This window comes from Melanotaenia boesemani, chromosome 9 (genome assembly GCF_017639745.1).
Source record: "Melanotaenia boesemani isolate fMelBoe1 chromosome 9, fMelBoe1.pri, whole genome shotgun sequence".
NCBI classification, from domain to species: domain Eukaryota; kingdom Metazoa; phylum Chordata; class Actinopteri; order Atheriniformes; family Melanotaeniidae; genus Melanotaenia; species Melanotaenia boesemani.
In genome coordinates, this window is record NC_055690.1 from 27,217,654 (window position 1) to 27,230,814 (window position 13,161).

Genomic DNA, 13,161 nt, shown 5'->3' on the forward strand with positions numbered 1-13,161 from the left:
AACACACACTCTAATACACGTCTGCACACAGCCAGCAGAGTGTTGCACTCAACTGGGAAAGCCGCTGTTTCTCTTTTGTCCCCTCTCTCAACACACACTCACCTCTTTCCTTCTCTTGGGAGTATTCAATGACATCATGTCTGGTCCTCCAGTGGATTGTGGGAATCATAAGGAATTCCATTCTCCCATATCAGGAAACTTGAGTTCAGTCTTACACTGTCCTTGTGTGTACAAGCACACACACTCATACACACAAATTGATTTATCTTTATACACCGTCTTTAGTATTCAGCAAAACTTAAACATTTCTTTTCTTTTCTTGCGACATTATCAGGAAACAGCTGGTCTTGTATTTCTAAGTATTTGCTTCCAAACCCAAAAGTGTGTACAGGTGATCTTCTGGTAACACTCAAAACAGTTGTTAAAAATCTCCATTATTTTAAACCTTTAGTTCTAAAATATTATTTGGATTTTTGTCAGAGATGTTCACCAATAGACCCAAAAGCTGACAAAGCTGTAAAGGTAGTATTGCGTGCACATTTACTTAAAAACATCAAATTGAACAGTGAGGATGTGGAGGGGCAGCTGCGCCTGTACTCCAGCAGGGTGGGTGGAAAAACTGATCCTGCCAGGCAGCAGGAATGTCAGCTGAGCTTATGCAATGCCTGAGTGTGTTTATGATTATATTTATAGACACTAGATCCATATACACATGGACCCTAAGCATTCTCACGTTTATTTCAAATATAAAATACCTTTGTATAAGATAAACACTCAGTTTTTAATAAAACTTCACTGTAAGATTTGCTTCTTTTCTCTCTCTCACTCAGATATTTTGCATGTTTTTTTTTTTTTTGTTTTTTTTATGTGTGTTTTTGACTCACTTGTATTTGTGCCCCTGGCGTTGGGAACAGCCACAAGCAGGTGAGTCACTGACAAGAACACCCAAAAAAGGCAAGGTAGAAGGGCAAAGGGAGGGGGGAAAGGCTGGGGTGAGGACAGTTTGGGGGATGCAGGAAGGACAGGGAAGCCTGCCTTACAGTTTCAGCCCAATATTCTGTTTAATTTTGCTCTTCATTTTCTGTCCCCCCTCTTCATTTAACTTGATATTCCTCACTTTGAACTTTTACTTTTAGCTACTTGTTCCCTGGGACTAATTAGCTGTCTCTTTCATTTAACACCCCACCCCCCACTTGTGCATCCTCTACTGAGTGAATCCCTGTATTATGATTGCATATATCTGACAGTTATCCTGAGGGTAAGATATGATAGAAACAAGTAGCTTAGCTCACCACTGCACTGTATGCCTTTTAATAGACACATTTTAAGAAGAGAGGTTGACGTTAAGGAGCTTGTTGTAGTCTCTCAATATTCATGTTTCACGCCATCTGACTCTATATGGCAACAATAATTATGTCAGTGATCAGTCCCCAGCCCTGAGGGACCATCCTGCTCCTGTTTAACACCAGTGTGTTGGCCTACATTATCCACTAAATCCCATTGTCATTAACACTGACAGTCTAGATTAATGCCGAGGAGAGAGAGTAGAGTGAGGCACAAAATATTACACTCCGTCTTCTAGTGTATAGCAACAATACTAAGTACAGGTTTGGGTAACAGCTACTCGTTCTTTAAGAGGTGTTAAAAAACGCGGCAAAAACAGAAAAAACTGTTCAGTTGCATTTAGTTGTTTTGCTTTGTCAGAAACCGTAGAAGTGTTAAAGCAGGACCGCTCTGTAAATCAAACCTGCTAATCTTAGCACGATCTCCGTGCTTCATCCATCAAGCTTCATGTAGCAGAATCATGTTACCACAGCGCTGCCACACCTGGTGCCAGTGGTATTAGGAAACATAATCCCAGTACCTGGTCAAAGTAGAGCAGTGATGCTGCTGGCTCCAGTGGCAAATTGGCCAAGGGCAAACTAAATAAATTCAAGAAGGGCCACTTGAGTATGGGCCATTTTAACCACTAAGAATGACGAAAAAGTATTCTTGAAAGTAGCTAAAATGACTCCAAATAAACCATTTAATAAACTTATTCTCAGAAGGACAGGGGATAGAAGGCAATTATCATATTGTATTGAGAATATCTTTATTAAAAGGTGATGCAATAGGTCTCAGAAACTGTATTTAACAAAAATGATACACACAGCGTTAAAGAGTTAAGTAGTGTGTGCCAACATGTAGCCCATTTATATGTGCAGAATAAACCTTTATCGAAGCAAACCACCTCTGGTCTTCTTAGACTGTGCTATTAAGTAATTGCTGGCAAACACCAGAGATTACAGAGTTACACTGTGAGCCATTTCATTGTATTGAATTTCTACATTCTGGTCAGTCTGTGTTGTTCAAGTCAGTTCAAATCAATTTATTTGTTTAAAAATAGGGAATAGGCAATTTAATCTACATTTTCATATGAATACACAAGATTAAAGCCAAAGACTAATTTCCATCTTAAGCCCCTAGGCTGGTGGATTAAAACACAATAAAATATTACATAGACAACATATAATATAATAAATATAATATTAATAGAGGGATAGAACATAACATAAAACACGGACACATCAACATCGAAAGCTTACAGGTTAAAAAAGCATGTAGTTATTATTATTATTTGATATATATATATATATATCAAATAATAATAATAATATGTGGTGGTACATTGTTGGAGTGTTTTGAATCATTGCTTAACCCATAAGAGCTCAATGTGACATATGTATTACATACAGTTTCTGAGACATTTTGCTTCCAATTTATAGTATAAACTTTGCTCAAAATCCTGTTGAACACAATCTGATACTTGTCTTCTCTCCCCTAATAGATACCCAGAAGCACATTATAATATTTTTTAATGTATCACATGGCAATAAATGGTAGATATCACTCCCAAATAAAAATTTAATTTTTTTTGTTACATTTTGTTAAAGGGCCAAATAAAGACCTCATATTAAAAAAACTGAACTTTTCTTACCAATTTTTCATGGGTTGGGCCTTTATGGGTTAAGACTGTTTTTAAATGATGAATAATTATTAATTTCCCAGATTGTTGAATGACGTAAACATTTCACAAATTTTTGTTTTTTGTTTGGAGATATTGCAATCCCCTCTAATGACCTGGTAATTTGGCTTTTTTTTTTTTTTTTTTCTCCTTTTTTCTTAAAAATAAGCTCTTAATGGTGGACGTGCAAGTCCATATGAATGAGGCATGTATCATGTATTGTTTAAGCCCAAGCTTCTCTTTTAGGGTTGCCATGGCTGGGTTTGTAATGTTATCTATGATCTGGTCTTTCACCAGTTAGCTCTGAATATAATTTTTACCACTAAAGCCTGGAGCTGTTGTTCACAAGCTTACCAGTTCTTGTAGGCTAGAAAAAGGTTTTAAATGACATACTGTTGATAAGATCCATTACAAGAAGAGTAAAAACTTGGCATTTTAGACTTTCTTTTTTTTCTTTGCTTTGTTTGCCAGAAGCAGCATCACCTGATCATTTAATGGATGTTTATGTTACTGATATTTTGATTCATCCCAACATCAGCTAATGACATTGTACCATCTTTATTACCTAATAATAATGGATTGCTGATCACACAAAAATCATGACAATATAAAAAGTAATGTGACCCCAATGTAAAAAAATTTACTACATCTGCCTCCATCCTTTACAGTTGTAAATTTGACCTCCAAAAAATTGTTTACTATGCCTTTGTCAAAGGCTAATTAGAACTCAATCTGCAGCAAGGAAATGATTCCATATTTGAGGTGGAGAAAGGATTATTTATGGAGCTCATACACATGTATTTTGCCCCAGTTTTTATGCAGAATCAGTGGCCAGCCAAAAATGTGCAGCAATTGTTCTGAATTAAACGAGAGGATATCCAGCCATCGTGTGCTGTTTGGCATCCGTGTCAGAGAGGAAAGCTGGCAGAAGACAAGCCCATGTGTGTGTATGCGGGTGTTTGTGTGAAAGGCATGAGTTGGCAAATTGGCAAGAAGGGGACTTTTAGAGGGGTTCAGCTAATGTTCATGTCTTTTCTAGGTCAAAGCCAACTGTTTGTTGCTTTCAAGTGGAAGACTGAATCCAAATCCAAATAATGGGGTCTACTGCGATGAGACAAATAATAAGTGCTGATGTGTGTTTAGGGTGTTTGACAAAGTGTGTGTGAAGGTCGCGCTAATCTTGTAGCAATTCACACAGTGTAGTGCTTTTTATTGGTGGTCCATTGAGCTCATCACTTCGGATGCATGCCTACTAAACACACTCACACTGTCTTCACACTCCTATCGCACCTGTCATGACAAGCTCTCATCATATTTTTATGACCCTTTAAATAAAGAGTGTGTGAAGTGTGCATCCACTAACATGTCAGTGGGAAGGCCATTTGAAATAACAGTTAAGTGGCATTTACTGCGTTTTTAGCAGCGAATAACTGGAAAATCACATTTAATCTTAATTTTTATGTAATATTTACCTTTGCACCCTTTTTACACATGCACATTATAAGGCAGGATTGTATGATAGCAACAGGAGAAAGAAACACTGCTACTACTATAACAAAATATGCATCACATTGGTATAGCCTAGTGGTTCTCAAACTGGAGGTCGTGAGATCATTTAGGGGGTCGCCAGATAACTTAAAAAAAATTATCAAATAAATTTTGGATTTTTACCAAGGTTGTCAAAATTAAACCATTAATGAAGAGATAAATCTTTGAAATTAGCACCTTTTTTATTTTATATAAATGTATTTATTGAGTTTTAACAATTTACAAAAACACATTTTAATAAATTTAACAAAGCATATAACAGTAGATATAAAAGAATACACTCCCCCCCACCCCAAAGGAAAGTAGACAGAACTGAAAGCAAAACAAAATGCAAAACCTGGATAATGACAGTAGTAATCATACACAGCTTAGCATCACATGGTTAAGGTATCGAAAGTTAAGGACAAATCAACTACAAGTTATCAGAGCTTCTTTGACTTCATGGTTCTTTAAAAATGCAAGAAAAGGATTCCAGATATCTTTCAATTTGGCTGATTTCTTTCTTATTGTGTATGCTACCTTTGCAAGGACGAGGTATGCTGATCATTCTTTCAGCCAGCGACCAACTAAGGGACTCTTGATGTCTTTCCAGCGAAGGGAAAACAAGCATCTAGCTTGTACTAAACATAAATCAGTCATTTTCTGTAGTTTGTTGTTTAGCAAACAGTCCTTTGGATACAAATTAGGAATACAAGGTATCCAAAAGACCATCCATTGCGTCTTACCGTCTTTTGATAGGAAGTCCATGCGCCTATCCTGCTCAAAATAAAGATCTCTCTAAAAGGGTTAATCGCTAAAGAACAAAGTTTTCTTAATCTGTCTTATTCCACCTGTGTGTTTATGTTCAATCTCTTCATTTTAGCTTAGATATACGATCCTCCAGGGAAGTCAGACAAAGCAGAGTATAAACTTAACAAACTGTTGTAGCGCACATGACCTGCCGACTTTAGCTAGCACTTTAGCACAGCAGCAACAAGCACCCACCCACCAGATCTGTCTCACCTCACTTTATCACTTTTCTATGCAGTTTACTGTCCAATCAGCAAAAATAATTATGTCACACACTTACATTAAAGAGTGTAGAAACTCATGGTGTATAATAAATCTTTCTGTTAACTTTATACTGGCGACATGCTAAGAAACAAACAGGCACACGCCATACAATATAGATTTTTAAAACATCCTAACCTGGTTTGCATGCTGCTGGAATAATTTCTTTGGGTATTTTTAACACTTTAACATATGTTATCTTGTTGTTATTATACACAGCCATGTCAACTGGAGAGTAGTTTACATTTGAGAGCTGCTGCTTTTCTAAAACAAACGTTTAGGAGTAGACTCTGCAGTTGTAGAGCTGGAGGGAAAATGAAGAGAAAGAAGGTCAAAGTTTAAACTATTTGTGAGATCGCTAACCATAAAAATTAAATTAAATAAAATGAATGAGCTTAGAGCTTGGGAATGTAGTGTTATGTATTTCAGTGACACATAGCTGCAGGTACACACTCAAAAGAAGCATACGTAGTTTTGTACGAATAGCTGAGCTCTGTAAAAACAGACTAAATAACGTGAGTAACCGAAGTAAGAGACGGACGAAGCTGTCCATCCATCTGCATATCCATCTTTTGTGTCGTGCATAAAAGAGCCTTTAGACAGCATAAGTAGACAAAGACTGTAAAAGAGAGCAGATTGCAGTGCTTTTTAAACTATGGATTCTATAATCTTCAATGTTACACTGTGAAGGAGCATCTCTACACCCTTTACCAGTGTTAGCTACTATCGCTGCATACAGTATAATCTGTTCAGTTGTTGCCAAGCTACAAGTACAACACCACAATAACCTATATCCAAAGATTTTAAATATCTCTCACTGCAGAACTTCAAACTTTCCAAAAGACCAAAAAAGATCATCCAGTTTCATTTAAATGCTCCAATATGCAAACAAAACAGTGAACAGGTGGTGGAAATAAATAGCTGAGTCTTCATGTATGTTAAATCTAGAAAAGGATTCAGTGACCCTTAATTATTAACAATGGAAAAATAAAAAAAAAATATATCACTTAATGGAATTCCTTTAATATTATTGAACTGCAAGATAGAATAAATACTGAAAATAGTATATTTTTCTCACTACAACGTGTCCTTACTTGTTAATTAGACCTAAGAAAAAAAAACAAGGGGAGATGGGATAGGAGGAAAGGAAGAGGCAAAGCAATACACTGGTGAATCCTGAGCTTCTGGCCAGGGTGATTGGAATGGGGTACAAATGAATTAGGCATTTAGGAACAAGAAAGAGGAGCAGAGCGATGAGAAGTGAGACAAGGCCATGGTGTCAGATGAGAGAAACTCATTTCTGAAAAAAGGCAAGATTACTAATTCTTGCTGCACACGGAGTCGGCTTTAACATGGAGCACCTATCCTCACTGCCCATCAGTCACACACACAACTCCATTCAGCCTCCATATGTTTGTCACCATGGTGGTCGAGGATGTCAACACAGTCTAATGTAGTAAGACAGATGCTGGCTGTTAACACGGCAGCCAGATCAGGTGACACAAGTGTAATTCAGAGATTGGAGGTATGACCACGTGTCTCCTGTAAAATGCAAATGAAGTGATTGGACAGAGAGAGAGGAACTCATCAGATCCACTGGAGATCCAGCCCTAAAATTCAATAATCAATCAGCATATGTATACATATCATATATTTACTGCTGGTTGCTCACACAAACTGATTATGGTGTGGTATGATGTGTGGAGAGAAAAAAATCACTCTTGAGATTCAAAGGACTTTTTTCAATGAATGTATCAGTGGATGTAGTGCATCAACAAGAAGTGCTGTCTGTTTGTCTGCAAGGCCACAAATGAATCACTGTCGGAGACAAACATTCTCACACAAGGTTTAACTGACCTGTAGATCATGCCAGTCTTTTGTGCAACTGTGTCCTCTTTGCCCAGTCCGAACATTTTCAGATACCAGCTGGTCTCCACCTCTCTGATCAGTGCTGCTTTATGTCGCTGCAGCACCACCTTCTTTCCGGACATGGAATTGCGCTTTGCATCTTGGGAGCCGCTACGATGGGCTCTTGACCCGCTCAGGGAAGCCGCTGATTGTTTTCGGTGCAAACCAGATGGCTGGTGCCCACCACCAGGCCCAAAGGCTCCTCCGCTGGTTCGAGCGGCTAGCATGGCCCAAGAGGTTGCCCCTTCCTCCTCAAGGGCAAGGTTAAGATAATGAAGAGCAACTCAAGGTTTCCAAGTGTTTCCAAAAAAAATTCCCAAGTCCTTCACCTCCTTTTTGGAATATGACATCTGAGAACGGCTTGGTTTTTTTTGTTTGTTTGTTTTGTTTTGTTTTTTTTTTTTTACTGATTGAGTCCACTTCACCTTTTCTCGATCCTTTACCTTTCATATACAATCTTCTCTCACTTTCTGTTTGATGGCTCCAAATTTCTTTTGCTTCTTTCTCTCTGTTGGTCTTTCCGTCTGTGCAGATTGCTCACTGGTCTCTTATAGCTTCATCTAACCTGAAACTGGATCCTGGTTTCCCTTGTCTCGTCACAGCCTGCCCTGACCTAAAAGGAGGGAGCAAACATGCCAGTGTGTCAACAATACATGCACTCTAACACATACACACACACACACACTCAGAAACACTGCATACATGGTAGTTGTACACCACATGTTCAAAAATAACATATAAGAAACGGATACAGAGAAATCAGCCCAGAAACTGAAAAAGAAGTATAACCCAGCATCAACTGTATATTCAAGTGATAAAACATACTGTGGAAACTGAAGAACAGCTAGTAACAGTTATTAAGACACAGTTCTAAAGACATACGTGTATCAATTCATCATCTGGGTTTGTACCAGTGACAGCTCTATATTTAAGCTTCTCCTGGACCTCTTTGTAGTCTTAACACCATTCTTTGTGTCATACGAGTCCAGAATGGTGTGGGTGAAACGCTAATTTACACCTTTGCCAAGCATAACAATGTGAAAACCCAGACAACTGGCTTCAGTCCATCTAGGAATATGCAAAGAAGCACAGTATGTTAAATATTTGTGATATTTAAGGCCCCCACCTTTGTCAAAAGAGAATAAATGCTACCTGAAAATTGAATAATGTATATTGTAATTGTGTGAATATTACATGAGAAGTTGTCATCTAGAAAGAAAGGTGGGTCATATTTTGCAGGTGTGTGGATATTTGTCTGTTTACATTCATACATGTTTGCTTTCTAGTATACAAAAACACAGAACAAGTAATTATTGGCAGCTTTTAGGCTTTAAATCCATTGTTTGTTTGAACAACATATCAAGTGAAGTAGATTTTCTTTCCAAATGAACCAGACAAAAGGGCCCAGGGCAGCCAAGAAGTAAAGAGGTCATTGAAGGTGAGTGTGGACTAGAGACGTCGGAGATGTGCTTGCTCATTTGTTCCTTACAGGACTGAGAGGGATTGTATGCTGATGAGATGTTAATTCATGTTAGGTAGCTGACTGAAGGAGACAATAAGGACAATGTGGCCCTTTTTTCCACATAATTAAACATTTGAAGAATAGTTGTGTAAAACAGCCCAGATATTGCACATATTTTTGGTTCTGGGAAAAGTTAAATAAAGCTGCACGTTCCTGTCAGTAAGGCTGGCTGAAGATGAAAAGAAAGCAAGAAGAAAAACAGAAATGTGAGGATCTGCAGTCAGTGTGGACATAATTAATTCTAAAAGGCTGTATTCATGAAATGTTAACACCCACTTGAAAGTAATTCCACAAATGATGTTATTTTTAGTTAAGTCACTCACCTGTTTAAAAGCTCTCAGTGTTCAAACTGAGTGAACGGAGAATCCTCCTGACATCCAACCAGATACTCAAAGATTTGTGTCCTCTGGGGTCAAGTGAATCAGTGGTGGAGTGTTATTCCTCAATTATTCAGTCCAGTAATGAGAGCCGGACAGCACCCTGGACATGTCTGAGGGGGAAAAGTGTGATCAGTGGTGCCTCCTCAGTCTGGTCAACAGATAATTCTAATTAGTAATTTGCAGGCAATGTGCATATTGCTGCAGGGTTGTACACTCTCCTGTCAGACCAAGCGTTTTCAGCTGTACCACACCTAAGTTTAGGCATATATTAGGTGGGATTCTGTTACTCATTTTTAAGAATCTGAACATGTTTTATCGAATGATTTTTTTCATGCTATTAAAAATACACCTATGGTTTTCTTTGAAATTATATATGAAAAGTGAGATTTTATCAGATTTACTATGATAGTGGTGATACCATGTGTTCGCTGGACAGGACTTGTGTCAGAGCTTTAGCACTTTGCAGTGTCAGGGGTAATATCCCACAAGGTTGCATAAAGTGTAGATAATGGGTGAATCTGCTTGAATAAAATGGCATATGGCCCACTGGCCTGCACACAGCACATCAAGTGGAAGATGTGTAATTCTTTGGGGTTGCCGCCACAGAAGATTCCTAACACAAAGTGTATCTGATCTGACCTCTCTGTAACATCATCACTTAGGGGGAAATTCTAACGTGAACAAACTCCGTCATTCAAGGTCTTTATCCTGAACCTCCACTGGGACGCAAACTGATACAGAGAACTATGCAAATGTAGACTCCACAGCTACACACACAGAGGCAATGATGTGACGCTCAGATCTTTCTGTTGATTTTTAGCCTTGTAGGGTGATGTTCTGAGATAATCAGCTTTCTGATACTGATAATCAAATTATCAGTATTAGCTGGCTTTCATTCAGTATTTACTGTTTATTCATCAGGAATCAAGGTAATTTATTCCTAACAGTCTGTTTAATTTTACCATGAGAAGACCCAAGTTTTCCTGTGTTATAGAAGGCTGGCAGAAGGAAAAAAAGTAGGTAGTTGCAGATCCTGAGACGATTTATAATTAGACAGAGGTGATAAGGGATGGAAGAGGGCAAGAAACTTAAATACTTAAAAGGCGCCAAACTATATGGAGCAAAATGGAACAGCTGCTCTTCCCACTATTAAATTAGGCAAGGCAAACTTGAGCCCCTGCACCTCCAGTTGGCTTCCTTTTCAGTCGCATCTCATTAGAGGAAGTTGTTTGTTAGGCCTTGAAACGATAAACTAGTTCAACACGAGGTTAAAAGCAGATTATTTTAAAGTGTTAGGATCAAAATATTTTCTATCTACGCCATATTGTATGAGTGCTATAAGGGGAATGCAAGAAAACTGAAGTGAAAGTGTTTGTTTTCGCCACTGACAAGCCCAAACTCATACTGGAGATAAACATTTAGATTTGAATAATTAAAATTAGATCATACTGAACTGTGTTATCTTCACTAATGGCAACTTGCTAATTTACTTATTCATTCACATTCTCCTCATATTGTATTTATTCACACCTGCTAGTGAACAGTAATAATAGTGGAATCCCCTAATGGGCATATTGAAGCCACAAGACATTTCACTTTGACAGTTTACTTGTTAGAACTTGTCGCATTACTCCATCACTTATCATTATTTTTATTAATATTACTCTACCACAATAAGCGACCTGACCTGCAACGTCTGGCACACCAACGTGGACATTTAGATGGAAATGTTTGTATTTTGCTTCTGTCCCTGGCTGTGTGTCTTGTTTCTTTGGATGGTGTGAGATTTCTCACAATAGACATGCACACAAGCTCATTCAATGTTTGTTGTTGTTGCTTCCTTCTTAAATGACCATGGGAAGGAAAACTCTAAACTCGTCCTGGAGCTTGCCATAAATAAAACTACATGGTGTGAATTTCGTCATTTCCTTCACACAGTCTGGAAACTTGCAGACATGAACTTTTCCGTTTGGTTTGCTGTTGCTGATGTATAAATACTAGCTAAACAAAATATTGTCCACACACTCATACATGTGAACTACATAGAGTGCAGGGAAAAATATGTTGACCTTTTTAGTCACATAACAGTCTGAGTCTATTAGTGTACATTTTCCAGATTTCATTGTGGCTCGTTGTAGCGTTTTCATTTATGTATATTTGGATATTTTTTTTATCCATTTCAAAACTTTTTGTCTATGATCTTTTAGTTCTTACAGAAAAAAATTGCACAGGTTAAAACTCCCTGACATATTGTCTTATTGCCTTGTAGTTGTAGCACTGCTGACTTCAGGGGAGCTCTTTTACTCTGTAACACAACATGCCAATATACAAAAATCCATTTCTGTTTAGGAACATTTTTAGAGGCTTTAGAGTGATGTTTTGAGTCTGTGTAGCCTTTTTCCTTTTTAACTATGCAGTAACAATAGTTGTAGAAGCATTGACAAAAATCATTAATACCTTAAAGTCAGATTAATAACAAGATAACAAAAAGTCCTTTTAAATTTAAAAAATAAAAAATATCACAATGAATATTAAAAAGAAATGCCAAGAAATTTAAATCTAATCTTGTGATGTGAACATAAACACTTATCTGGATCTTAAATGATCCTTTACACCCATGATTTCTTAATGCAGTGTCATTTTCACATGAGGAAGAACACGTAACGTCCATTGGAAACTATTCCTAAGTGTCTGGTCTCTGAATGATAAGAGGTCCTTAACAGTGTTTACTGTTTACAGCAGCCTGTCTGTGTCACTGCCGGTAAATTTAGCTGAAAGCAGAGTAAACAGGTCAAGGTATGTATTTAAAAAGGTCTCTGAAATAATTATTTGCTTTTAATATTATAATTTGATTTTATTTATTTATTTTTACTTCCTACCTCTTGAAAATAAAGATAATTGTTCTAAACGTAACTTTCATGTTGCTGTGAGAGTTCAACAAAAAAGAAATACTAATGGAGACCTTTTTTTATTATTCATTAATTCATCTACTCATTCTTTCACTCTGATCATGGCTTTTTTTTTTTTTTTTTTTTTTTTTTTTTTTAGTTTAGTTTTGTTGTTAGTTTTATTTATTTTTTGGAAAAATGTAGGCATAGTATACACAGCCTTGCCACTGAACTAAAATTGTGCAGTTATACATATATGAAAATCATATTTATGTGAAACATTCAAAACCTTTTTAACCTAAAAGACCACGGAGTTACTTCTACCTTGTGGCTGATGCCAAAAAAGGCCTTCACCAAGCACATCAACTGCAACATCATGTTCGGAAGGGAGGATATGAAAAACATCAAGCTGCCTTTTTTGGACTAAGCTTTGCACATTGAGGAGGATGAAAGTCTCAACACTAAGGTTTACCAGAAACCTACATACAAAAAAAAAAACTTTTTGTCAAATCAAAATAAACAAAGAAAAAAAAAGAACAAGTTAAAAAATACTGTCATTTCATATGTTGCAGGACCATCTTGGAAAATTAGAAAGATCTCCTCCATAGACGACAGACGACATGTATGGTTCACTCAAAGGGACAAAAACCCAAACACAAATTGAGTAGCTTTGTTCATGCAATGTAACAAGGAGTATACAAACCCGTAGATAAGAAATACGCAACAGTTCAGACATGGAGTCACACTCAGACAAATGCAAAGTAAAATGGACACACATACATACCGCAAACATCACGTGTCCACATTTGTCTCAATTTAGCACCGGTGCTCCTGTCCACTCTGGTCAGCTGGCAATAAATT

General features: G+C 37.3%; 1 protein-coding gene across 2 annotated transcripts in view; it reads right to left on the bottom strand.

Moving 5' to 3' along the window:
• kcnab1a (potassium voltage-gated channel subfamily A regulatory beta subunit 1a) overlaps positions 1-13,161 on the bottom strand; it is a 124,211-nt gene extending 111,050 nt beyond the window's left edge. The window contains exons 1-3 of one of the 2 annotated variants that reach the window (XM_041995456.1): positions 13,085-13,161; positions 9,356-9,522; positions 7,460-8,123 (exon numbers count right to left, since the gene is read on the bottom strand). In XM_041995456.1, coding sequence (XP_041851390.1) covers positions 7,460-7,737 — 278 coding nt within the window. In that variant the 5' untranslated portion in view covers positions 7,738-8,123; positions 9,356-9,522; positions 13,085-13,161. The remainder of the gene's footprint in view (positions 1-7,459; positions 8,124-9,355; positions 9,523-13,084) is intronic. The other variant, XM_041995457.1, reaches the window with a different exon arrangement.